The following is a 27,024-nucleotide window of genomic DNA, read 5'->3' as shown; positions in this document are numbered from 1 at the left end:
TGTTCCATCCAAAAAAAGAATTCCTGCACTGTAATATAATATGAAGGAATAAAAATCAAATGAATCCGAATCCGTCCAAATTTACCCCGTAGCAAATCACATACAGAGGTACAGATTGGGGTGTAAAATATTGGAAGCAGTAGTGTAAAGTGCAGGATATAGGCCCATTGAAATGAATGACATTTTGGATAATATTATATGGGTGTTTGGCTGTAATTTATGTGTCATTTGTTTTCATTTCATTTTTTTTTTTTCTCAGACATTGTTAATGGATTCATTTTGCTTGCACAGAGTGTTGCCAGATTGTTTGCAATGTACTGCTGTGTTACTGTGTGATATCTTCTTATCTTAGAGGGGAGAACTGCAGAGATCCAGAGCTCAGGGAGTAACGATGTTTCTGATGTACAGGCAAATATTGCTGCACAAAGGTAAAGCAGTGATGACCTCTCATGTCCAGTATATCTGCTTTTAGTAGTTTCCATTAATGGTTTATCCATAGATTAGTGATGGGCTACAGACGACCCTACGATCCTTCAATGCAGACCACGTCTCCTTCCTGACTAGATTTGTTTGTTGTAGCATTTAACGCTTGTATAAAATGTCTGCTGATGTTGTTATTACATCTGTGGTTCTTTCTTTGATTAAACTTACTACTGAGATTAAGAGTAATGTGCAGCCATTTAGAAGGTAACGGAACGCCGATGCGGCCTGTGACGTGCGTCAGGTTGCCTATCACTGTCATAAGTAGAAATGTGCAAAATATTAAACTTTCTCCTTCATCCACTAGGGGACACTGGAGTTCAAGACAGTGGGGTATAGACGGTGGTAGAGTAGAGCCTGGCACTTTAAATAATTTAGAAGTGTGACTGGCTCCTCCCCCTCTATGCCCCATCAGCCCCAGTTTTTAGAATGTGCCCGAGAGAGCCGGTCGCACATCAGGCTGTCTCCAGCCTTTCCATAATTTAAACAAGCATTGAGGACAGGCAGGCTGCTTGCTGTGGCAGTCTGCCTGCTACGTGGGAGCCGCCGGTAGGGCACCACACGGCTACTGCAGCCTGTGTCCGGTGACCCTGAGGAGGGGGCACAATCATGGAGTCATCGGACCCTGCGTGGATCCGCCACTGCTGACATCGGCATGTGTCCGGGTTCCTCGCCGCCCCCTCAGCCCAGCATCTCGGCCGCAGCAGCCTGTAAGTATAACCACTGCTCCTGATTAGCAGGAGCAGTGGTTGTAAAAAGCTGGGCTCAGTGACAATTGCGCTGTCACTGTTAGGAGAGACCCAACCCTCCCCCCTGCACCACTTCTCCCTGACCTCCGAAGTTAGGCATCCCGGTGAGAGCACCAGAGCAAGCGGGGGGCGTAGGTTTATTGGCGCGTCATGCATACTAGCGGCGCCATCTGTGGTCGGGCTCTCCCTCAACTGCCGCGTGCACACGGCTGTCAGGGGCTGCCATAATAGCGCTCCCCTAGTAAAGAGCTTTTAAGCAACGCAGTTCTCTAGCACCGGCGCTGGCTTTCGGGGGGTCTGTAAGGCGGGCTGCCTAAATTAAGTCCCGCAGTATACAGCCTCTATTGCAGCTCCTTACAGAGCAGCCAAAGGTCGGAACTAGTGCCGGGGCTCCGTTCCCGTCAGTGAAGGGGCGGGGCTTAGGTCCGACGGCCATTGCAGCGCCCTAGAGAGCAACAGGCGCCGCCCTTCTCCACCTATTTGCCGTAGTGGCCGCACGCTTCAGCGCATGAGATGCAGGGAGAGGTCTGGGCCCCTGAAGTGGCTGCTCCGCGGGAGGCTCAGTGATGATTGCAGCGCGGACCAGTGCCTGCCAGATCACCCCCGCTTCCCTCTTAAGGGCAGTGGTAAACACCTGTGTACACACAGTTTAGTTAGTTTACACCTGCTGCAGTCCAGCTATTTGCTGCACCTACCCACACGCAGTTGCGCATGCTAAGTAATTCAGAGGGTGCACTATAACTCCGCTTGTGCAGTTCTGTTGGGGGGCGGTGCTAGTCAGGTGAAATATATATTTATGCTACACAGTTCGGCCACTATCAGGCTTCCCGCTTCAAAGGGAAAGCTTTATACAGCCTCCGATTCAGCAGAGCCCGCCGCAGCTGAACCTGGCTGTGTTCGGGTCCCCCGACCCTCCCAGAGTCAGTGGGGCCAGCCGCAACTGAACCCCGCTGGGTCCAGGTCTCCTGCCCTGCCCAGCACCTTAGCTGCATATTACTTACCTCTCTTGTTTAGTAGAGGAGGTGTTACTTAACGGGGTTGTGACATGTGGTGCTGCCGCACTCACTCTGGTAACTATGCACAGCTCTCCTATTATAAGAGGAGACACCGTGGCCCCCACCCCCTTTTGCTCACAAGAACAGCCTGTGCAACCATAGTGTACAGCTGGCAAGTCCCAGTAGGGCTTTCCTTTAGTTATATAAGGAAAGGGACCTGTGTTTGGTGCGGCCTGCATTCCAGCGACGCCATAGTTTTCCGGTCTCCTCTCACATGGAGGCGAGTTCTGCGTTGTAGCTAGTGGCTCTGGGTAATTGTATTCTACATGAACACGCCCGATCTCGTCTGATAGTACTTGGATCCAAATGCACATGAAAGCTTTGTGCGGACTGGACATAGTCCCGCCGTTTTGCAGCGCTGGGTATTAACCCCTGTCAGGCTTTCACTTGGTTCTATAGCAAGGGGCGCCTAGCTTAATCTAATTGCCTGACTTCCGAACTTGCTCTCCGGTTAGCGCGCACTCCGCGCCCGGAATGAGCCTGAATAGCAACCAGCTAATGCAGTGGACTGGTGAGCAATACACAGTGGGTTCTAGTCCCATCTATGAAATATTTATCATAGTCTGTGAAGGCTACCTCATGGTGCACTAGTTACCCTGCCTAAATGAACATGCATATACGCTAAATTATAGGCTGGTTTTAAAAACTTCCAGTTCTCACCAGCCTTCTGTGCTTCCCTTAAAAGGTATGCATATGTGCATCTATATAGATTTATATCTTATGTGCTCCCTTGGCAGCACACACAAGGTTAAGTTAGTGACGCACTGCCAGGGAGATGGTTACCGGTAACAGATACCAGTCTGGGACAGCGCGCTACAAAAATATTCTGCCCAAACGCTGTAGCAGAATGATGGCCACACACGGCACATGAGCCGTAAGGCACATGTATGTGTATATATATTTGTAATTTATACTAAGCCCTGCCTTAGAACATATACATGTCTGGAGTGAATTTTGTCCTGGGGCTCAGTTCCTTCCATGGCTCTACTATGATTCATGTTTTAGTTTAAAAAAAAAAAAAAAAAAAAAAAAATTGTCTCCTACTAATCTTGTATGTAGGTACGCATATGTGGATATCACTTTTTATCCTTACCATAAGAACAAGGGTAGGATCTGTTCTGATCAGTTTTATGTCTGATACCTAGCATGCTGCAACTAGAGGCTTGACTCTCCTGAAGCGGTAGTTGGTACAAAACTCCACTTTACACTATCTCTCCCTAGGGATTTGGTTGTGTTTTATATATATATATATATATATATCTATATCTATATCTATGTGTGTGTGTGTGTGTAGGATGCCTATACTTCCACAATCATTAGGTTACCTATAACTCCACGGTTGGGAAGCCGCCTGGGAATTACAGAAACTGTAGGCTTTATCAATACATATTAAATAGTGGCTCTATAAACTAGAGTCATGTTCTGCAGCTTACATAGTGATAGTCACAATTCCCTAAGGCATTGCTTCTAGTATGGACCCTATACATGACTGGGGCCTTCTTGTGTGTCCACACATGTATATAAAGATATGTGCTTACACCCTCCTGGGGTGTTAGTTCTGTTCCCGTCAGTCTTTATCTACGGCGCCCCTTTTCAGGGGACCGTATTATTATTATTATTTACAACTACACTCCAGTAGCGCACTTGGAAGCAAACATACACCAAGAATGCAGGACATATATATGGCATTCTGATCTCCTGGTGCAGGAGTCTGACAAGTAAACTTACTATGTTGGCACTAACTCTTCCTTTCAAAGAGATTGCCTTCTCATGCAATTATGTTTGTCGGTGTGTACGTGGGTATATATATTATACTATAACCATTCCTTGTATGAATATTTCCTAAGATATGTCCCTTCTTTACTTGGGATAACTAACACATTCTATCTCTATGTATAGGTACCCTTCTCAGTATCGATTCTGGTACTCCATATTATTGTCTTGTCGCATATCTCAATAAAAGGAGTCTCTAAAGGGCCCCTAGGTACATTTCTATCAGTACATAGAGAATCCAGGTTCTATTCCATCCTCAGGGCTTAATTAATTAAATTACATGAAGGCCTATGGCCACCCGCTGATATAGGCAGGGTCAGGCCTGGGTTGTATTAGATTGGTGGGCATAATATGCACTTCACCGTTATAAGTGTTAATGTAAGGATACTTACACTAGCAGACTGTTTTTGGGGTATATGTATAATCTCTATATGGATACACATCCCTAATGGAACATGCTCAGGTATAGAGTCCTGTTGTACGACCTTCTTGTCTCCACTAACGTTTTGCTAGTTTCTACAGTATTTTCTACTGCACATCTCCAGACTGAAGTCCGTGCTGTAGACATTGGTCTCAGCCCATTGAAGCTACTCTATACCTAACGTGGCAGGTTACTGTGTGATGGAAAAGGTCAGTGACATTCTACATAGCGTCCAGAAAGCTTCTGGTCGCTCACAGGTAAGAGCTTACTAATGCCTTGGAAGATGCTCCTATTTCATGCAACCTGACATACATAGCGTTATTCTCCCTTCCGCACCCTAGCTGCTGTCCTAGCAGCCATCCACTATTTTAATCAGGTGGCTCTACACTTTAGAGTTTTCCTGGTGTGTGGGTGCATAGTTCCAACATTGAGATTAGTGACACTATTCTACTGAAATCTGTTGGGGTTATGGACTGAAGCGCATCTCTGGGCTAGTGCACATCTTTACATTACAGTGTGACAGTCACTATGTTCTATGCAGGGGCCCTGGTTGGTTGGTTTTCCTGTTCAGTATCTGTTGAGATTTTCAGCACACTGACAGATGCCTGACGGGTACCTTCATAGTTGTCCTAGTGCTCTAGCCTTGCTGTATGGGATGCTTCCCTATATTGGTAGCGCTCCCTGGGTGGCTATTGCATCCATGCTCTTTTACCGCTAGGATATCCTGGTTGTTTTTTTACTATGTTCGGGCCAGCAGTTGCTACTGACCACGCACTTCCATCATGTTGGAAGTTGTTTGGAGTTTGTGGCTGTGGTTTTCTTTTCAGCTGCAGGGTTTCAGTGACTGTTTTCTCCCTCTGTTCTCAGAATGGGTTGTTCTGCTGTCTGACCCTCTGAAAGGAATTGTATTCTCAATCCTCTCGAATCCGCCTCATGTCCAGTGGGATCTCTACTCGTTGGAGACTTCTATGGTCTAACCCTTCCGCTGGTTAACAACCTTGTAATAGTTGGACATCTAGGATGGTTCAGGGTGACTGTTCGGTGTTGCCTTTTGCCTCCCTGCATACTCTTTGTTGGAGTTTGTGGACAGGATCAGCTCTGTATCTGTAGATTGGTATCGATATACTTCCATCTATATGATTTAAGTCCAGCAGTGCTGGGATTCTGCTATCTGCGACTGTTGCAGCTTCCTGTTTTCTCGAGTTTTGTCTCGTGTTCCTGCCCTTCTCCTATGGATTCTGGTTGGGGTTCTCTGCTCCCTGCGCTCTGGCTTGGTCTGTTTCAGCTGAGCTTGCAGTGTTCTGATGCCTCTCATCTGCGGGTGTTCTCTGGCTAGTCGTTTTTTTTTTTCCACTCGATTTACGCAGTAGGTTTTGGAATTTCTGTGACTGTTCAGCAAGGAGTTCTCATTATCTCCTGGCTCTACGGCACTTGATCCTCAGCTCTTGCCTTTCCATTGGGCCTCCGTTTCTGGGCGGTCCCGGCTTCGGTTTGGCAGAAGGGTCAACAAGTTCTCCGCGCTTCCCACCCGGGAGGTTGGCTTTGGGACGTCCCCACTGTCTTGAACTCCAGTGTCCCCTAGTGGATGAAGGAGAAAACAGGATTTTGGTACTTACCGATAAATCCCTTTCTCCGATTCCACAGGGGACACTGGACGCCCGCCCAGCGCTGCGTACTTGCCGTTTTGTTTGGTCCTTATATGGTTGTGTGACTGCATGTGTTCCCTGCAGTGGGTTCCTGTGTTCTCCTTCAGTCGGTCTTGTTCCGTTCTGTGGTCTTCTCCTTCTTCTCATATTCCTTTTGTCCTCCGTCTCCTCTCGGGCTCAGTTCTTAAACTGGGGCTGATGGGGCATAGAGGGGGAGGAGCCAGTCACACTTCTAAATTATTTAAAGTGCCAGGCTCTACTCTACCACCGTCTATACCCCACTGTCTTGAACTCCAGTGTCCCCTGTGGAATCGGAGAAAGGGATTTATCGGTAAGTACCAAAATCCTGTTTTTTTAGTCAGTAATCGCTGTGTCCTTTGTGTTTGCAAGACGGCAGCCATTTTGGGGAGTGAACAGAATGTAGCAACTCGCTAGTTTGTGGTAAATTTACAGGCTGCTTTCTATCCGATACTGACGCATGCATAATAGTTACCTCCAGGTAACCGGTGCACTTGATTTTTTTTAATTAAAATAAATTCTATTTAGTTAAACTGAATTTAAAAGCTTAAAAGTATTGTAGTACCAGGTGGATCACTATGTTCACCTAACCGTTAGTCTGCCATGTGTCAGTGATGCACACTTGTTTGGAGAGGGATCATTGTTCCCTTGATAAACAAATTCAGAGTACACACTGTCACTTTAATGCAGGGTGTTGTTATATTGGTCCAGTATCAATGTGTACTACAGAAACTCTTAACATAGTGATCAGTGGTTTCCATAATAACAGAGCTGGTGCATGGATACCGCAAAAATACTACCATAAGTCTTAAAGCCTTTGGGCCTGATTCAGAGACGATCGCTCTGACAGAGCGCTTGCTCTGAATCAGGGCGTTATTTTATTTTATGGAGCGGCCTCCTGGCCGCTCGCATAGCTGTGGGTGACCACCTACAGCTATTGCGAGGGGCCAGGATGATGGTCGCGATGGTCAAGACCATCGCGACCATTGGGCTTGCGACGAGACCCTTGTGGTAGGGTCTCGTGGCCGCAAGGCCCAGAGAGCTTCCGGCTCTAATAGAGCCGGAAGCTCTCCCACTGACATCACTGGTGATGTCAGTGGGGCCGCCCCCAAACGGCAGGCGTTCCTTCGGGAACACCTCCGTTTGGCCGGCCACGCCCCTGGTCCGCCTACCAAACGGGGCGAGCTGTCACTCACCATCGACAGCTCGCCCCCTTTGGTGCGAGACCCGGAGCGACGTAGCGCCCGTCACTATCCGGGGCTCGCGTATGTGCACGACGGAGCGGGCTCCGTCCTGCGCATGCCCAGTGGGCCACCATCGACCCGGTTGCGAGTGCTCAGCGCTTGCGACCGGGTCTGAATCAGGCCCTTTGTTCCTTGTTGTTGTATTGTCATGAAATAGTATATGCTAAAAGCCCTGCCCTCTTAGAAAGAGTCCATCAGTGCAGCAGGACTGATGGAAAGCTTGTTACACATACAACGTTTGGTTAATACATTTTTTTTTATTTTTTTTTATCCTATTCCCAGACCAATGTATTGTGCGGACTTGGGGCCTGATTCAGACTTGGAAATAGAGTGAGATATCTCACTCCACTGTGAACCTGAAGAAACCATATTGCAATGCAAGGGGTGTAAATGCATACATTTTTTTACATGTAGGGTAAATACTGGTTGCTTTTGCATGTAGACCACAAATACTGCACAGCTTTATTACTCTACAATTTAGATGTCAGTTTGGAAACTCTCCTCCCAAATCTAAATCTCTCTGCACATTTTACATATGCCCCACCTGCAATGCAGCATGGTTTCACCAAGATGATCAGTTGAGAGGGGTGTAAGTAGGTATTACTGCCGGCCGCAAATCCCGACAGCGGCAGCCCGACAAGGGTGACAGTCCCGATCGTCAAAAGGTAAGTATCGCTAACCTAATTCTACCCACTAACCCTCCCTTAGGGGGACCTAACCCTATCCTGCCCTCCAAGTGCCTAACCCTAAACCCCCACCCTAAGTGCCTAAACCTGACCTCCCCCACCCTAACCCCTCCGCGCGGCTGTCGGCGCCCAGCTTACCTTCGTCCGGTATGCCGGGCGTTGGTCTTCCGGCGTATGGATAATGACAGGCGTCTAGTTTTCGACGCCTGTCATTAGTACCACGCCGGGATTAGAGAGTCGGGAAGCCGGTGGTCGGCATTTAGACCGTCTGCTTCCTGAATACATCCCATTGAGAGAGATAACTCACTCTATTCCCAACTCTGGATCAGGCCCTTTTCATAATCTGACAAAAATGTACAGTAATTGGACATCTCGGCGTTCCAAGTGCTCCCAAAGCAATTGTGTATTTGAACACTTCCCTAAGTAAATAATGTGAGTGGCTGTTAGGAAAACTTGTACCATTGGGAACTATTCACATGAAGTAGTAGTTTACAACTTTTAAAATTCAACATGTTCACCCTACACTGACGGGTTTGGCTATTCCGTTTTGTGTTCCCTGTACACTACTTTTATAAATAAATGTCTCCCGTGGTATTTACACCCAATGACCCGTGCCTCAGTTTGTAGAAGTCATTCCATGTTGAGGTTTAGTAGATAATTAGTTGTGTAACAATGCTTTCTGTTACTGCTCCAAAGTTGAGCTTGTTTAGCTGTAAGTAAATAATTCACTGCATTGTGTAAAAGATGTCACTATGTACCTGTGTGTCTGTGTCATCCTATTTATAACACTCCATCTGCTGCAGGAGGATCCCTCGGCCAGGAAGTGCACGACCTGCACCGCCAAGAGTGAGACGGCAGGGCAGCGTGGAGGTGGTTGTTCCTGAAAGGTGGGTTATGCCTTAAGTAGCATTGTCACACACACGTTCAGTGGCCTCTTTATTAGGTACACATGCACTGATCTAATCAGTCATGTGGCAGCTACTAAATGCATAAAGCATTTATACATAATCGGGAGGTCCAGTTATTGTTAGAACCAATCTCCAGATTGGGGAAGACTTTAGACCTAAGTGCCGTTGACCTTGTAATGATTGCTGGTGCCAGACGTGATGGTTTGAGAATCTCAGAAACTGCTACTATCTGGGATTTTTACACACGTCAATCTCTAGAGATAACAAAAAACATCCAATGAGCTGCAGTTCGAAAAAGTTTTGAAAGAGGTCCGAGGACAATGGCCAGCCTGGTGCAAGCTGACCGTAAAGTGACATTACAGCAGTGCTATGCAGAAGAGCATCTCTGACCGGCCAGCACCTGGATACAGCAGCAGAAGATTACAGCAGGTTCCCGGTCTGTCGGCTAAGAACAGGCCCGCCAAAGCTGCACAGTAGAAGATTGTAAATCGAAATTTGACGTACTGTAAAGAACATGGATTAATGGGTCCAGGCTGTTCTAGGGCAAGGGAGGGGAGCCTTTAACTAATAAGTGGCCATACCGAGCATTAACCTTATATCCTATATTATATTCATGCATATATCTTGATTTAGGGTCAGCAGTGGAAAGGGTATATCCAACGTGATTGTGGACAAGCAAAAAGATGACGCTGATGATGACCATGAGTTTGTGGTAGAGGAAGCTCCTCCTCAGCTGTCGGAGATGCCCGACATGCAGCTGGTGAGTGAGAAGGGCAGGTGGGTGTATTTGCTCTGATAGATTAGACAAGATGTGTGACTGACGATATGTATCTGTCTTGTCTATTCAGGAGCCGGAGCTGGATCTCGCTGGGGATGAGAAGCATGGTGAGAGCTGTGCAATGGGTTCATGTTCCTACGTTACAGGGATCATAAAGCATGCATGCTGCATACCTCCCCACATGACCCTCTCCAGGAGGGACACAATGCTCTGCTCCTGGACTTCCCTGGTAAGAGGTGGGGCTGCAGCACAGTTCAAAATTCAAATAAGGGGGTCACACCAACTGTCATTTCACACACTGCCCAACATCACTGGCTGGGGACTCGCTGGCAGTTGGTGTGACTCCCCTATTTGGATTTTGGACTGTGCTGCAGCCCCACCCCTGGAGCCTCCACCAATCATAAATTACCAGGGAAGTCCAGGACCAGAGCATTGTGTCCCTACTGGAGAGGGTCATGTTGGGAGGTATGCATGATGCTGTGCAGAACGCTCCTACTAATACATGCCTATGGATTCCTCTGCTTCATGTCACATCAAAGTTACATTAGAACTTAATTAAATAGAAATGTTGAACTGTTTCAGTATCCAAGTACTACAATAGCTGTAGCATAATATATAGCGAGTCTGTGCTTGTATCCTTATTACATTCCTAGTTCTTGTGGGGTTTTTTTTACCACTTGGTAGCTGTTATGGCTGAGAGCTAGGGGTATATATAATATGTCAGCAGTAACACTGTCGACAGCACTATGCCGCCACCACATTGCCAATCATTTTAAAATGCTACTTGAAGCATTTTATCAGTGTCAGCAGTATAAATTGAATCATGCTACTAAAGTTGCACTTTAACCTTGTCGGCATCGTGGTGCCAGCGTAGTGCTGCCGACAGTGACTGCTTTATCCCGACAGGGCATATGGCATCCCTTGCTGGCCAGAGTGTAGGGACACGTGTGCTTTCTATCTCAGTATTGTATGTTCGGATTTCTTATTTTACAGGCAGCCTTGTTAAGAAAATCTTAGAGACCAAGAAAGACTATGAGACAAAACCTGACGCGGTCAGTAAGGTAAGAGCTGCCATGGGAGAAAGAGATACAGCCAGCAAATGAGGTTACATTAGGGCTGACCTATTCCCAAGCATTGGCTCCCCTGCACTCTGACTCTTGGTCACTTCGGTATATGTGGTTATTTGCTAACACAACATGAACCTTTTTAAGTTTCCTTTTATATGGTATTAAAAGTTAATTTTCTATCTCTCAACTTCTGTCAGTGTAACATGCGGATGTATCGCTCCCATCTCTCTTCTGTCTGTGTTGGCCTTAGCTGTCAGTGTAACATGCGGATGTATCGCTCCCATCTCTCTTCTGTCTGTGTTGGCCTTAGCTGTCAGTGTGATTTGCGGATGTATCCGCTCCCATCTCTCTTCTGTCTGTGTTGGCCTTAGCTGTCAGTGCAACATGCGGATGTATCGCTCCCATCTCTCTTCTGTCTGTGTTGGCCTTAGCTGTCAGTGTAACATGCGGATGTATCGCTCCCATCTCTCTTCTGTCTGTGTTGGCCTTAGCTGTCAGTGTAACATGCGGATGTATCGCTCCCATCTCTCTTCTGTCTGTGTTGGCCTTAGCTGTCAGTGTAACATGCGGATGTATCGCTCCCATCTCTCTTCTGTCTGTGTTGGCCTTAGCTGTCAGTGTGATTTGCGGATGTATCCGCTCCCATCTCTCTTCTGTCTGTGTTGGCCTTAGCTGTCAGTGCAACATGCGGATGTATCCGCTCCCAACTCTTTCTCCTTCATCCACTAGGGGACACTGGAGCTTCATGACAGTGGGGTATAGACGGTGGGTTGAGTTGAGCCTGGCACTTTAAAAATCTAGTAGTGTGACTGGCTCCTCCCCCTCTATGCCCCATCAGCCCCAGTTTTTAGAATGTGCCCGAGTAGAGCCGGTGCACAGGGACTGTCTCCAGCCCTTAAATTAAATAAAAATTGTAAAAGAAAATCAAAGCAAGAGGACAGGCAGACTGTTGACTGTGACAGTCTACCTGCATCGTGGGAGCCGCCAGAGAGGGGACCACACGGCTACTGCAGCCTGTGTCCGGTCACCCTATGGAGGGGAGGCTGCTTTAGGCAGTTAGGAGTCATCAGACTCAGCGGGGCCCGCCACAGCTAACACTGGCTTGTGTCCGGGTCCCCGCTCTCCCCTCACTGCCCAGCGCTCTGGCCGCAGCATCCCGGTAAGTAGCACACCTCTCCTGACTAGCAGGAGAGGTGTAAATAATATGCTGGGTCTGGTAACAGCGCGCGGCTGTCAGTGCCACGCTGGTGTTGTGATAGAACACCGGCGCTGGCTGTTAGGTAGGCTCGCTCAGAGCGGTCCTGCCTCTGCGTGCCGGTGCTTGTGTAAAAGGCACCGGCACGTTTATCACTGGCGGCGGTCGTGCCGCCTGCCCACGCTGTCAGTGCGGGGACACATGAACATAAGTGTATGCCGCGCGCATACAATAGCGGCGGCCATTAGGAGGAGGAGCTTATAGGTCCCTCCTCCTCTTCCTCCTTTGGGCTAGTTTGGCGCGCTCTGAACGGGAGTGGCGCCTCAGAGAACATTCCCTGAAGGCACTGAGCGGAGGGGGAGAGGAGAAATCTGACAGCTTCTACAGGGGGTCTGTAATTACAGAAGGTGGTTTTAACTACCTTCTGGTCCTATTGACTGCTCCTCCCTTATATTGCCTGTCTGCCCCTGTTACTGAGTTGCATTATTATTGAAATTCTGCTCCTCCCTTATTGCTCTGTCTGCTCCCATACTTGAGTAGCATTATTATTGTAATTCTGCTTCTCCCTATACTCCTTCTGCATTCCTGAGTTGTATGTGGTGCCTGTCTGTGAGTACATGATGACATCCAGGACAGAAAAAGCTGCATCACAAAAGCTGTTTGCCTGCACTAAGTGCAGGAAGAAATTTACCCATGCTCGCTCCGAAGGGTCTTCCCTGTGCGAGACGTGTGAAGCAGAGAGTGCTAACGCGCAGTCTGTCACTCCCTCCTTCATAAATAGTTTGGCAGGGTTCATGGCGGACCTTTCTTCTGAATTAGCCGCTTCCCGTAGGGAACGGGAGGCTGCCAGAGATCTACCTGGCACATCTCACCCTTCTTTTCTAGCAGAACCAGCGTGGACTCAGAATTTAGTCCGCTCGGTGAATAGCCTTGCTCAGGTGATGGGTTCTGCGTCTAAAGCTCCTGAAGCTACGGTAAGTCGCTCATCTAAGAAGAGGGCTCTTCCGGCGGTTCTCCAGTCGGATGAGGATTCGGCAGCGGATCACTCGTCTCAGGAGGAAGGGGAGATGCTGGACGAATCAGACGTAGAGACTTACTCACAAGAACCTGAGGCAATGCAAGGTATTGACGCACTCATTCTAGCGGTAAGGGAAGTTCTTAAGATTTCTGGCCAGGAAGCTCCAGAATCGTTAGAAGACTCCTTATTTACCAGGTCACAGAAGATGGCCGTCACATTCCCTGTTTCTCTCCAGTTGGACGAACAGATGACGGCAGCCTGGCAGAATCCGGACCGTAAATTCCAGATTCCTAAGCGTTTTTTCTCTCTTTACCCATTTCCTGCGGAAAATAGGAAGAGGTGGGAGACCCCGCCACCTGTGGATTCTTCGGTGTCTCGGTTGTCAAAGACGACCACGTTACCTGTTCCAGGAGCTACTACATTGTAGGAAACCTCAGAGCGGAGATTAGAAACCACTTTGAAATCCATTTATACGGCCGCGGGTGCACTTCTCCGGCCGGCCTTGGTAGGATCTTGGGTCAACAAGGCTGTGGAAAAATGGGCGGAACAATTGACTGAGGGTCTTAGATCCAACACTCCGCGGGCAGGTCTGATTACCTTGGCAGAACATATTCAGGAGTCTGCTGTATACTTAGGAGACGCCTCCAGAGATATCGGCCAGGTAGGCGCTAGGATTTCTGCTTCGGTGGTCTCTGCTCGCCGGGCACTTTGGCTTCGTGCCTGGCAAGCGGATGCGGAGTCAAAAAGAGCAGTGGAAGCTCTTCCTTTCACAGGCGATATTTTATTTGGTCCAGAGCTGGACAAATGGATCTCGCTGGCCACTGGAGGTAAGAGTACTTTTCTACCTTCATCAGCACCTCCTCCGCGTCGCTCGTTTAGGGGACCTTCCTTTCGTTCCTTTCGAGCATCTGCAAGATTTCAGGGACGATCGCGAGGTTCGTCTTCAGCGGGGCGAGGAGGCCGTGCTAGAGGACGTCAAGCAAATATTGCCCGCCGTCCAGATCCCAAGCCAGCAGACAAGCCTGTGGCATGACGGGCTCCCATCCCATCTCGGAAATCCGAAGGTGGGGGCTCGCCTCCAGCGTTTCTCGGAGGTTTGGAGACGGACTTCTCCAGACAATTGGGTTCGAAATCTGATATCTCAAGGATACAAGATCGAGTTCGCTTTCACTCCTCCTGGGCGTTATTTTACAACAGGTTTGCCCGTCGATCCCTTGAAGCAACTAATTTTGCGTCAAGCGATCGAGAAACTTTTGCTGGCCGAGGCCCTTGTGGCGGTTCCCACTGCACAAAGACAACAAGGGTTTTACTCAAACCTTTTTGTGGTTCCGAAACCAGATGGGTCAGTCAGATCCATTCTGAATCTGAAATCCTTGAACCAGTATCTTTCATTTCACAGATTCAAGATGGAGTCTCGCCATTCTGTCATTGCGGGACTAGAGGCAGAAGAGTTTCTGGTGTCGATAGATATCAAGGACGCCTATCTGCATGTCCCAATTTGGGTTCCTCACCAGGCTTTCCTCAGATTTGCCATCAGGGAAGCTCATTTCCAGTTTCAGGCCCTGCCATTCGGTCTCTCGTCAGCTCCCAGGGTATTCACCAAAGTGATGGCCGTCATGGTGTCTCACTTGCGCTTTCGGGGGGGGACGATAGTTCCGTACCTAGACAATTTACTCATCAAGGCTCCGACGGCAGAAGTCCTTTTACACCAAGTGTCCCTTACACATCAGATTCTCATTCAACATGGATGGATTGTGAACTTCCAGAAGTCTCAGTTGATGCCGTCCCAGAGACTTCAGTTCCTAGGAAAGATTCTAGACACTGTTCTACTTCGTATATTCTTGCCAAGGGACAAGGCCATAGCCATACAGGAGCTGGTTCGTCTGGTGCTCAGACCCAGGAAAGTATCTGTGCATCTTTGCATCCGTCTCCTGGGAAAAATGGTGGCTTCCTTCGAGGCCATCCAATTCGGCAGATTTCACTCCAGAATTTTTCAACTGGATCTTCTGTCTCAGTGGTCCGGGTCCCACCTACAGATGCATCGGCTGGTGCGTCTGTCTCCCCAGACCCGCATATCCTTGCTCTGGTGGCTTCGGAGCATCTGTTAGCGGGTCGGCGCTTTGGAATTTGGAATTGGACCTTGGTCACCACGGACGCCAGCCTCCGCGGATGGGGAGCGGTGGTTCTGGACAATCACTTCCAGGGGCTTTGGTCGCAGCAGGAGTCCCTCTTACCAATCAATGTTCTCGAACTGCGGGCAGTCTACAGAGCTTTGATACAGGCTGCTCCTCTGTTACGAGGACTTCCGGTTCGGATACAATCCGACAACGCCACGGCTGTGGCATACATAAATCGCCAAGGAAGAACCCGCAGTCGGATGGCAATGAGAGAAGCCAGTCGCATCCTTCTGTGGGCAGAAAGACACGTAGAGGTCATTTCCGCAGTGTTTATTGCGGGAGTCGACAACTGGGAAGCGGACTACCTCAGTCGTCAGGATTTTCATCCCGGGGAGTGGTCCCTTCATCCCGAGGTCTTTCATCAACTGGTTTGCAGATGGGGGAAACCACAGATAGACCTGATGGCATCTCGGATAAATCACCTACCCCTTTACTGCTCCAGGACCATGGATCCGGCAGCGGTGGGAGCGGATGCTTTACTGATCCCTTGGCCGTACAGCCTTGTGTACCTGTTCCCACCGTTTCCGCTCCTCCCTCGGATTCTCAAGTGGATCAAACGAGAGTCGTCCACCGTCATCCTAGTGGCTCCGGATTGGCCTCGTCGGGTTTGGTACTCCGATCTTTTATTCCTTCTGGCAGACGAACCTTGGCCTCTTCCGCTACGATCGGACCTTCTACAACAGGGTCCATGTGTGTACCTGGATTTACGGCGGCTTCGTTTAACGGCGTGGCTATTGAGACCGCCATCCTAAGAAGCCATGGAGTTCCTAGGTCGGTCATTCCTACCATGCTTAGGGCTAGAAAACCGGTAACATCAGCGCATTATCATCGCATTTGGAGGGCTTATATCTCCTGGTGTGAAGGTCGTGGATCCTCCACCTCCTCTTTTCATTTACCACGTCTTCTTCTTTTTCTTCAAAAAGGCCTCGATGCGGGCTTACGCTTGGGATTGCTTAAAGTGCAGATTTCTGCTCTTTCTATTTTTTTCCAGCGTCGCCTAGCTCTGATTCCGGAGGTTCAGACCTTTTTTCAAGGGGTACTTAGAATTCAGCTCCCCTTTGTGCCACCCACGGCTCCTTGGGACCTGAATCTTGTTTTATCTTTTCTTCAGTCATCCACCTTTTGAGCCTTTGCAGGAGGTGGAATTGAAGTATTTGACTTGGAAGATGATCCTTTTATTGGCCCTGGCTTCGGCCAGACGTGTGTCTGAACTTGGAGCCTTGTCCTGCCGTTCCCCTTACTTGATTTTTCACGAAGATTGGGCGGAACTTCGTACCCGCCCTTCCTTTTTGCCCAAGGTGGTCTCGGGTTTTCATCTGAATCAGCCGATTGTAGTGCCAGCGTTGTCGGACTCTTCTGGGGATTCTCACTCCTTGGATGTGGTTCGGGCACTTCGCATTTATGTGTCCCGTACTGAGGGGCTACGTAAATCAGAGGCTCTGTTCGTCCTTTATGATGCTAATCGGCGTGGCTGGCCTGCGTCTAAACAAACTTTGGCCAGGTGGATTCGTCCGACTATTCGTCAGGCATATGTTGCTTCTGCTCGACCACCGCCGGTATCCATTTCTGCGCATTCTACGCGCTCTGTGGGTACTTCTTGGGCGGCACGTAGAGGTGTCTCGGCTTCACAGCTTTGTAGGGCAGCGACGTGGTCTTCGGTTCATACTTTTGTACGTTTCTACAGATTTGACACTTTTGCGGCTTCTGCTTCAAATTTTGGTCGTAGTGTCTTGCAGGGCGTTCAGCACTCTTCCCCCCCCAGGAGGGTAGCTTTGGGACGTCCCCACTGTCATGAAGCTCCAGTGTCCCCTAGTGGATGAAGGAGAAAACAGGATTTTGGTACTTACCGTTAAATCCATTTCTCCGATTCCACAGGGGACACTGGACGCCCACCCAGTGCTTCTTGCCTGTTCTCAGTTGCTTGTTCTGCTTCAGTTCTGTTGCAGTTTGGTCTGTTTTCGTTGTGTGACTGTTTATCACTGCAGCCTGCTGTGTTCTTGCAGTGTGTCAGTATGTTGGATGTTTCTTTTCCTGTTCTCCTTCTCTGTTCTTCAGTCTGTTCTCCGTCTCCTCTCGGGCTCAGTTCTTTAAAACTGGGGCTGATGGGGCATAGAGGGGGAGGAGCCAGTCACACTTGTAGATTTTTAAAGTGCCAGGCTCAACTCAACCCACCTTCTATACCCCACTGTCATGAAGCTCCAGTGTCCCCTGTGGAATCGGAGAAATGGATTTAACGGTAAGTACCAAAATCCTGTTTTTGTCTGTGTTGGCCTTAGCTATCAGTGTAACATGTGGATGTATCCGCTCCCATCTCTCTTCTGTCTGTGTTGGCCTTAGCTGTCAGTGTAACATGCAGATGTATCTCTCCCATCTCTCTTCTGTCTGTGTTTTCCTTAGCTGTCAGTGTAACATGCGGATGTATCGCTCCCATCTCTCTTCTGTCTGTGTTGGCCTTAGCTGTCAGTGTAACATGCGGATGTATCTGCTCCCATCTCTCTTCTGTCTGTGGTGGCCTTAGCTGTCAGTGTAACATGCGGATGTATCCGCTCCCATCTCTCTTCTGTCTGTGTTGGCCTTAGCTGTCAGTGTAACATGCGGATGTATCGCTCCCATCTCTCTTCTGTCTGTGTTGGCCTTAGCTGTCAGTGTAACATGCGGATGTATCTGCTCCCATCTCTCTTCTGTCTGTGTTGGCCTTAGCTGTCAGTGTAACATGCGGATGTATCTGCTCCCATCTCTCTTCTGTCTGTGTTGGCCTTAGCTGTCAGTGTAACATGCGGATGTATCCGCTCCCATCTCTCTTCTGTCTGTGTTGGCCTTAGCTGTCAGTGTAACATGCGGATGTATCGCTCCCATCTCTCTTCTGTCTGTGTTGGCCTTAGCTGTCAGTGTAACATGCGGATGTATCCGCTCCCATCTCTCTTCTGTCTGTATTGGCCTTAGCTGTCAATGTAACATGCGGATGTATCGCTCCCATCTCTCTTCTGTCAATAATTTTGTACAATTCAAAATCGTCTAGCTTTTCAAATGGAAGCAGTCGGGTTACTATGTCACTTTCTATTTTTACAGAAATGTAATTAGACTGTTAGCTCCTTGGGTTAGCAGCCAATCATTTTTTATCTTGGGTACCTATCCATGCACTGTCTATTTCACTGCCAGCCTGAACTGTTGCCACAAGGCAGATACGCCAAAGTCTGACCCTACCATCTGCATGCTGCATCAGAAATACAGATTCATCTGACCGTTTTGTACGATCTGCAACTGTCCGGTTTTGGTGAGGGTGTGCCCACTGTAATCTACGTTTCCTGTTCTTAGGTGTCGGGAGTGGTCTTCTGCTACTGTCGCCCGTTCACATCAGGTTTATACATTCCGTGCATTTAGAGATGCTCTAAGGCATACCAATGCTATAACACATGCTTATTTGAGTTAATGTCGCCTTCCCATCAGCTTCAGCCAGTCTGGCCATTCTCCTGTCTCAATGTGTTTTCATCCACAGAACTGACAGTCATGACGATTATTTTACGGACCATTCTCTGTAAACCCTGATTCTCCTTCTGGTGTTTGGTCTGAACAACAACAGAACCTCTTGACCATGTCTGCAAACTTTCTTGTAAGGAGTTGCTGATAGGTGATTGGCTGGTTAGATATTTACACCAATGAGTAGGTGTACAGGTGTTCCGGATAAAGTGGCCACTGAGTGATACAAGTATGTGTGCAACAGGCTATATAACATTTCTCTCGCTGCAGCAGCGTGGTGCTATTTATGTTATCGGTTATGTCTTCGGCTCACTTCAACATGAATCTGCTGCTCATTAATCCCTAGTTCATATCTGTCACATGAACACAGATTAGATCTATCCACCTGTACTCAATTTGCAGTTTGAATTAATTAGAACCGTATTCTAGACGGGAGTTGTGTCAAAAGAAATGGTGGTTTCTCTGGCAATATAATGTGCTGAACTCCTATCAGTATATGGACCCTGGGAGATCTGCAAAACATCAGCTGTAGAAGAGAAATTATAGTTTTAATAAGATTTCAGTTAGTGTACTCCTGTGCCCAGGAGCCTGGAGTTGCAATGCTTAGATAGTTATGTGACTATAATTCTACTGTCTCATTTTATTATTCTCATTAATCATTGATAAAGGCCCGGCTTGTGGAGCAGAACTGTGCATGTAGGTGGTAATAATAAGCTGTGGCATGCAACGAGACCTGGGTATGACTGTACAATCTATAGGCAATGTATGGAAGACTGGAACACGCATTGGAAGTTGTGATATTGTTAGTGAATGAAGTGGGTTGCTGCGATCATTTTGACTGACAGCGTTAAGATTAATTAATATTAAAATCTTGGAAAATTGATTTTTGTTGCCGTGAAATCCTTTTTTTTTCTTGCAGTTCATTAGGGGCATCACCATGGTGGGTAGAAGTGTCAAACTATCATGAGGCCAAGCTTGGTAAAGTAGGGTACACACTGATAGATATATCGCCTGTTCTATGTCGGGGTTGTTGAGGTCTTGTAGGTGAGGGTTAGCCATTTGAATTGGATTCTGGGGGACACAGAATTCCAGTGTAGGGGGTGTTAAAAAATACAAAAAAAAACAGTTTGTTTATAGTTTGATCAAAACATTGAAATTTGCAGCCCACGTTATGGGTCCTTAACGTCTGCAAGATTTGTAGTAATAAGGACAAGCACGAGCAACGTCCGACTTTTTGTCATGTATCAATTTAGGGCACTTGTATTGCCATGCAGCTGGTACCATGTATAATAAGGGCTTATATGTTTTCTGTTGGTGTAGGGAATTGCAGAGCGTTGTGGGAGATGTGGAGCAGAGAGAGATGATCAGTCTTGCTGTAGCATTTAAGATGGATTGAAGCAAGGATAGACTAGGGAGGGGAATGCCAGATAGGTTGTGGAAGTTGTACCGAGAGCTAAAAGGGAGTATACAGGTTTTGGTAGTATGTTGGATAGGAAGGTGTATTCTATAAATATTTCTAAGGTGGAGGCAACAGGCCTAGCAGAGAGATTGAGTGTGAGCTATAAAGCCAAGTCAAGTGTGACACCAAGGCAGCAGGTTTGGGAGATGGGGGAAATTGTGATTTTATCGATGGTGAGGAGAATGTAAGGAGAGGTGGCTAATCTGAGAGGACAGAAGATATTCATCAATTGTAACTAGGATCAGTTAGCCAGCTTGTATTTTATGATTGCCTCTGAGGAAGTTGTCACTTGACAATGAAACGCATAGGCTTGATCTATTCACTCGCTTGGTTAAATCCTCCTCAATTATTCATTCTGCTACTAATAGTCCCTGGAAACCTGTTGGTATAAGGTTTAGTGATATATCCTCCATGGCAATATGGATCACAGTTGGGAGATGGTCTGTGTTGCTTAGGATTGAGACTGATTTCGGACATTGGTTAGAACAATTTATACAGATGTGTCCTCATACATCTAGCCTCCTTGCGTGTTAAATAGCTCTTCCAGTCGCGCCATGCTGTGGCGTGACTCGGCAGCGCCGAGTATATTTTTGTGCAACTTTTTACCTTCAAAAGCATCTTGTTCGCACAGTGATGTGAATAGGGGTGCACAATCAGCTTCTGCTGATTAAAATGATGTGCGACATGCCTATATGCTGTGTGCGACTGCGGGTGTATCTGCTTCTAAATGCTACGTTACAGTGTCAGCGGCTGTTCATTTTTTTTATTTTTTTTTTTACTTCTCCGCATCCGTATATATTTAGCAAGATCTATCATTGTTGTCACTGACCAGCGCTCTCTTTGTTTACTTTATGGATTCCTACCTATCTATACACTCTAAAATTGTTGCTGTTTAGCGTTATGAGTCGCACAAGAAATAATTGATTTCAGAGTTTGATTGTGGTTCCAAAGCACAAAAAGTTATTATTCACCATAAAAACAGATCGTTACACGCTGTGATCTAAATACAATTAGCGCAAACAATTATACAGACACAAGGTGCAGTCGTTACACACGCACGCTCTCTGGACCCAGATCCCGGCATAAAAGATGAAACCTCTGTCAACAGCAAAGCAAGAAGACTAGCATCTAGTTTCAGAGAGCCTGAATATATACTCTAACAGAGATAGGCAATACAATAGAACAGGTTGGCATGATTCCATTGGTTCTTCTTTCTGGTTCTTCTGTTACAATACAGTTCATGGGTCAATTCGTATGGTCACATTCCAGCCTCCAACAGCTCTTTGTGTCCATTTTCCCACTGCATAACAAATTAGACTGGCTGCATTACAGGAAACATTTCAATTCCTAACTCTCTATGATCCATAACTTGCAGACACATGTTGCGATTTCTTCCCCGATGGAACCGGAAATCTGCAAAGAGACAGTGGTTTAGAATGACACCAAACACGGTCTTCTTATCATGCACTAAACCTTAGATATCAAATAACATGTATTTCACAACATTACTGATAATGAATAAAACCTTAAATATTAACCTTAATGCTAAGGAACCTTTTTATGGAAGTGTGTTGTGTGTAAGTATTGGGGTATTGAGTATGACGCTATTTAGCGTTGTGCGACTACGTGTTTTGTGGAGTACACTGTGGTACATGTTTTGCAGGGTTGTTCATATTATTTGTTTCAGTAACTGTCTGTATTTATATAATGGGGACTTTTAACATCTTTCTATTGCGTGGGAATCGCACAACGCTAAATAATAGCATCGCAGTATGTACTTATGTGTGAGATTCGCTAAAATGGCGCTGGCGGCCAGTTGCAAAATGGCGTCTTGTTACCATTCGCAAAATGGCATCGTGCAGATTTAATTTTAAACAGTTTCTGACTCAGCCAATTATCCGGCTTCGACAACTTTGAAGTTTTAAGATTGTGCTTGAAGTATCTTCTATGTGTTTTTCAGGACAAATTGATCGTATCTGATACCGGAAGGAAAAAGGAGAAAGATCTGGTGATGAAGGAGATAGAGAAACTGAGGAGCTCCATCCAGATTGTGTGTCGCAGTGCTCTACCGCTGGGGAAGATCATGGACTACATCCAAGAGGACATGGACATGATGCAAAACGAACTGCAGACATGGAAAAGGGAGAACCGTGAGCATGCAGAAGTTTTACAGCGGGAGCAGAGGTATTTGTGTATGTCGCCGTGTAGCCTGTAAAAGCCGTCCTCCCTCTTCTCACCAGATTACTCTGATAACTTTAACATTCGAAAATACTTTCCCAACACAATAATGCTACAATAGAATGATAACCTAAAGGAAAAACAAGACCGTTGTCCGCGCTAACTGTAATGTTTGTTTAGTTTTGCAGATAGACTTCTCCTGACACTTATTCTATTACTACCGTGTTTCCCCGATAATAAGACACTGTCTTATTTTTTTTTTTGGTTCCAAAAAACACCATAGGGCTTATTTTCGGGGTAGGTCTTATTTTAACTAACATTGACAGCAGTGCCCCTTATGCAGGCCCCCCCTGTAGCAGTGCCCCTTATGCAGGCCCCCCCTGTAGCAGTGCCCCTTATGCAGGCCCCCCCCTGTAGCAGTGCCCCTTATGCAGCCTCCCTTGTGTATAAGTGCCCCTTATGCAGGCCCCCCCCCCCTGTAGCAGTGTCCTTTATGCAGGCCCCCTTATTGCAGTGCAAGCCCCCCTGTAATTGATCCCCCACCAGTACAGTACCGTACTTACCTGAGTCTCCGCCATCCGGGATGTCCCTCTCACTTGCGCGCTGACTGGATCTAACATGATCCAGCAGGCGCGGCCGCACAGGATCCTCAGCCCGCGGGTGACGTCATGACGTCACCCGCGCACTGCATGACTGGGAACGCTGGTCTCTACAGCGTTCCCAGCTCAAAAAGAGATTAAGGTAGGTCTTATTTTCGGGGTAGGGCTTATTTTAGACCGGGCTACAAAAGTAAGGGTAGGGCTTATTTTCAGGGTAGGTCTTATTATCGGGGAAACACGGTATCATTAATTATCGATAACGATCCAGCATGTTCTGCAATTCATGCAGGTGGCTAGTGATCAGTGCACTCATAGAGGTGGCTGCATAATACAGATCCCATGGAATGTTCAGAATCTACAGGAAACCCATCAAAAGCTACATGTGAAAGGTCCACAAAACAGTTCTCTCTGATGACCAAGTGCTAGGTTGTATGTATAGGCCTGGCTATAGCCAGGGCTGCGGGGACATCGTGTGGGACTAGGCACTGGGGAGGCGTGGGCAATGGAGGGGGCACAGCTATGACCCATCGTGAGGCACATTGACATGGAGGCTGCTGCCGCTTTGTGGTGGCACGTGCAATGGCGGGAGGGTGGGGGGGCGGTTATGCCATCACAGCACTCCCTGGTCTGTAGAGAGGCCCTGATACAGAGCCGGACACTCTTTCAGAGCGCTGTTTAATGAAAGATGTTAAATTACAGGAAAGGTCCACAAACTGGCGCTAGTTACTATAGAAGAAACCATGTTTCATTTATTTAAAGGATGGAGATTCGATGTTTCACATGATTAGAACCTAATGGGTTTAGTTGATCATTACCAGAGTTTATATAATTGGTAACATACTATAATAATTATTCAGATCCACATGATCCAGATGTGTGTTAATATAGTGTTGCTCCCATCGCGGCAAATAACCACTCTTGGCGCCCCAGGTCCCGGGCTACTCAGCCGCGCCAAGCGTCTTTCTCGTTAAAGATGTGCGCCTTATTTACAAAAATAAAACAGCTGGAAGTGACAAAACTACTTTGCTAGATTGCGCTGATCAATTAGATGTGCGACATTTGTACATGTGTGTACTACGGAGTCTGAACCTGTGTAAGAAGGGCGCCGATGCAGCAGCCGCGGCTTTTTCTCACTCCAAGTACTGTTGTGCTTCATCTGCAACTTTGTACCTGTTTAATACAAATTCCTGTGCGGATAAAGTCGCAGCGCAGCATCTCTAGTACACTGCGAGTGGTATTACGCTGCATTTGTCAATGAGAATTTTGGAGCGTCTGAGTCGTGCCAGGCTTCTCGTGCCACATAGCATATAGGCGATGGGGGGCAATTTAATTGGCGCCAAATGTTATTCAATTGCTTTTGAGCGCCCGTTATCGCGCCCAATCAGACCGGGTTTAGCCGTGTACAATGGCTAAAGTCCTGGATAGGGTGCCCAAATCACGGACGTTTCGCACATTTCTGCTCACCTTCTCAGGAGGAGGCGCGCAGAAATGCGGACCTCAGCGGTTGTTCGTGCCCAAACAGAGCAACAATTGAATTGCTCCACCTGGTGCCCAGCAGTGACAGCCGCCGGCACTAACAATTGAATCGCCCCTAAAGTGTTTGTAGACAGATCTGTATGCTGCTGCCTAACCCATTCCCACACCCACTGGATCATATGGTCTGCTGTCATTATCTGTTGTCAGAATTGTAAATTGGGCAGTTATGAAATTTCCTCATTGCTAGTCTGGAATAAGAGTCAGCGGAATGTTAATGAGCAGATTGTGAACAGCGGAACCTTAAGTTAGATTAAGGTCCATATAGTGGCAAACCGAAACACTGATCTGTAGATATGCCGCCTGTACATTGTATCTGACCGTATCATTCTTTCATCAGCGTCACCGACACAGCTGTGGAACCTCTCAAGGCAGAACTTGCCGAGCTTGAGCAATTGAGCAAAGAGCAAAGAGATAAGATCTGTACGGTCAAAGGGAACATTCTACGTAATGAAGGAAAAATCCAGAAGATGGCCCAGGGGATCAGTGTGCCTACTAGGGAGTAAATCATGCACTGACTCTCTTAACTTACCCCAGTGGCAGACTTTCCTCTATCACCCAGACTCATAAATATTAATGTGTTCAGCCACTGTTCAGGGTGAGCGTTTTGTATTGTATACATTCCCTGGGAGGAGTGTGCGCTGTACCCTGGCAGGAAGCAGCCCCTACGTTGGAGTACTCCTCTTGTCATTGGCTTATCTCCATAATCATGTGAACACCTAATCTCCCTCACTGGAAATAGTTTCTCCCTTCTAATAGGCTAAATCTGCATTTATTCTTAATGAGCATATCAGGCCTTATGTAATAACCTGTCAGATAGCGGCAAGGGCACAAAATTCCGGCGAGTTAGCCAATATTTTTAAAGCGGCAATAAATTAAAAGGCAAAACCGGGTTGACTTTGCCTTTTACATTATTGCCACTTTAAAATTAGCGGCCAGCTCGTCGTAATCACGGGCATGCCTGTATTTCACAGGCTATTACATAAGGCCAATGGTCTCCGTCCATGATGAGCACAATGGATATTCCGTAGAGGAGCTTAGATAGAACGGCTCCTTGTGTAACTTTAATCCCTGCCCTACACACCGACGTCTCTGCGTTTTCCAACCAGATAAAAACCTTAGCACTTTTTTGAAACTAAAAGCTTTTTCTAAGCATCATCCCATTATTTGCTGTAGGTCCCTGATCAGCCTCATTCATCTAATTCTCATTTTATTGGTCCCAAGATAACGGCGTCCTATATCCTTTACCCGTTCCTCATCCAGGTGCTGACCGACCTCCCATAGAGCCTCATTTCATTGTCAGCCTTATAGTTCCTACACAGACTGCTGCTATAAGTCCGTAACATTGTGTGTTGCACAGGTGAATGATCACAAGGACGTATGGACTGCAGATTTTATATTTTGTTGTGTACAAATTATTTATATACATAATTACAGAAGTCCATTTGTGTGAATGTTTTGTAAAACTTGAACTATTAACATTCTATCAAATTCTGTTTAAACTTTTTGTTTTTTAATATAAAAATATATCAAAACGGATGAAATCTTGAATTGCGTGATTGCGCCCTGCCTACAGGCTCCTGTGTTCTGGGGAACGTACTCAGACAGGATCCACCTCTATGTATTATTACGAGGCAAATGTGATAAAAGGGAACTGTTTTTTTTTTTTGTTTTTTTTTACTGTTTCCAATTATAATATGCATTAATATTTCAATATTTAATAACAGAAATGTCCTAAAACCATGGGCTTCAGCAATTTTCTGTCCTATGTAATAAAATTGCATTTACGTTTTGGATAAAGCACGAAGGGCCTGATGCCCTGATTTCCTATTTGTACGGTATTACACAGCCTCAGTGTCCTTGTACAGAGCGTCTGTGTAATACCGTCCACCTAATACACTAATGCCACAAGAGGCGTCTAAGGAATAAAGACTCCTCCTGCTGGCATCCCAGGTCCCAGTGCTGCATCCAACGACTCAGCATTATATCACCAGTCGCAGCCATCGGCTATCTGGATAAATCTAAGCTTACTCAGACTGGCCGACGGAATTCCACTGGCGAGGCCAGGAAACCTGTGTTGTAGGACGCTGACCCTGGCCTCAGTGTGCCTGCAAAACAGGAGCGATGCTCATCCGTTTTGTAAAACAGACCACGTTGCCACCACCACCACCAGCAAAAACGTCATGCTGCGGCCTGGGGGCACTACGAGGGATCTCGTAGTATAGATCCTGCACATGCACCGACCAGTAGCTATCGTAGAGATGTAAGGAAACCATCGGGCCCGAAGTGCATCTGTATTTTTATTTCTATTTAAATATTCCCACAGATGGCATCTACCATTACATTCAATGAAATGAGTTAGTCAGTCACCAGTGTAGTCAGCACCATGTGACTCCATGTGATAAAGGACCTGGGGCATGATGGCAGTGAGGTGTTGATTGGGTACTCCTCCTTGCCCACTTTACCATCCCCAAATCTTGGACCCTCACTCTGACTAGAATCGATACACGACTTTATTGGCAAGGACGAAGAGGTTTACTGACTGTAACAGGGCCGTAACGAG

The 27,024-nt window shown here is 47.1% G+C and overlaps 1 protein-coding gene across 1 annotated transcript in view; it reads left to right on the top strand.

The window, feature by feature from the left end:
- The window catches only part of IFT54 (intraflagellar transport 54), a 31,729-nt gene extending 5,466 nt beyond the window's left edge, over positions 1 to 26,263 (top strand). Inside the window, exons 4-10 of the mRNA XM_088467761.1 lie at positions 353 to 428; positions 8,876 to 8,959; positions 9,614 to 9,740; positions 9,829 to 9,865; positions 10,752 to 10,819; positions 22,112 to 22,335; positions 24,802 to 26,263. Of these exons, the coding sequence (XP_088323887.1) occupies positions 353 to 428; positions 8,876 to 8,959; positions 9,614 to 9,740; positions 9,829 to 9,865; positions 10,752 to 10,819; positions 22,112 to 22,335; positions 24,802 to 24,967 (782 nt within the window). The 3' untranslated portion in view covers positions 24,968 to 26,263. The remainder of the gene's footprint in view (positions 1 to 352; positions 429 to 8,875; positions 8,960 to 9,613; positions 9,741 to 9,828; positions 9,866 to 10,751; positions 10,820 to 22,111; positions 22,336 to 24,801) is intronic.
- The last annotated feature ends 761 nt before the right edge of the window (positions 26,264 to 27,024 follow it).

Source organism: Taudactylus pleione, unplaced genomic scaffold (genome assembly GCF_031769625.1).
Source record: "Taudactylus pleione unplaced genomic scaffold, aTauple2 ptg000074l, whole genome shotgun sequence".
Taxonomy (NCBI): domain Eukaryota; kingdom Metazoa; phylum Chordata; class Amphibia; order Anura; family Myobatrachidae; genus Taudactylus; species Taudactylus pleione.
This window is presented reverse-complemented; position numbering and strand designations above follow the sequence as displayed.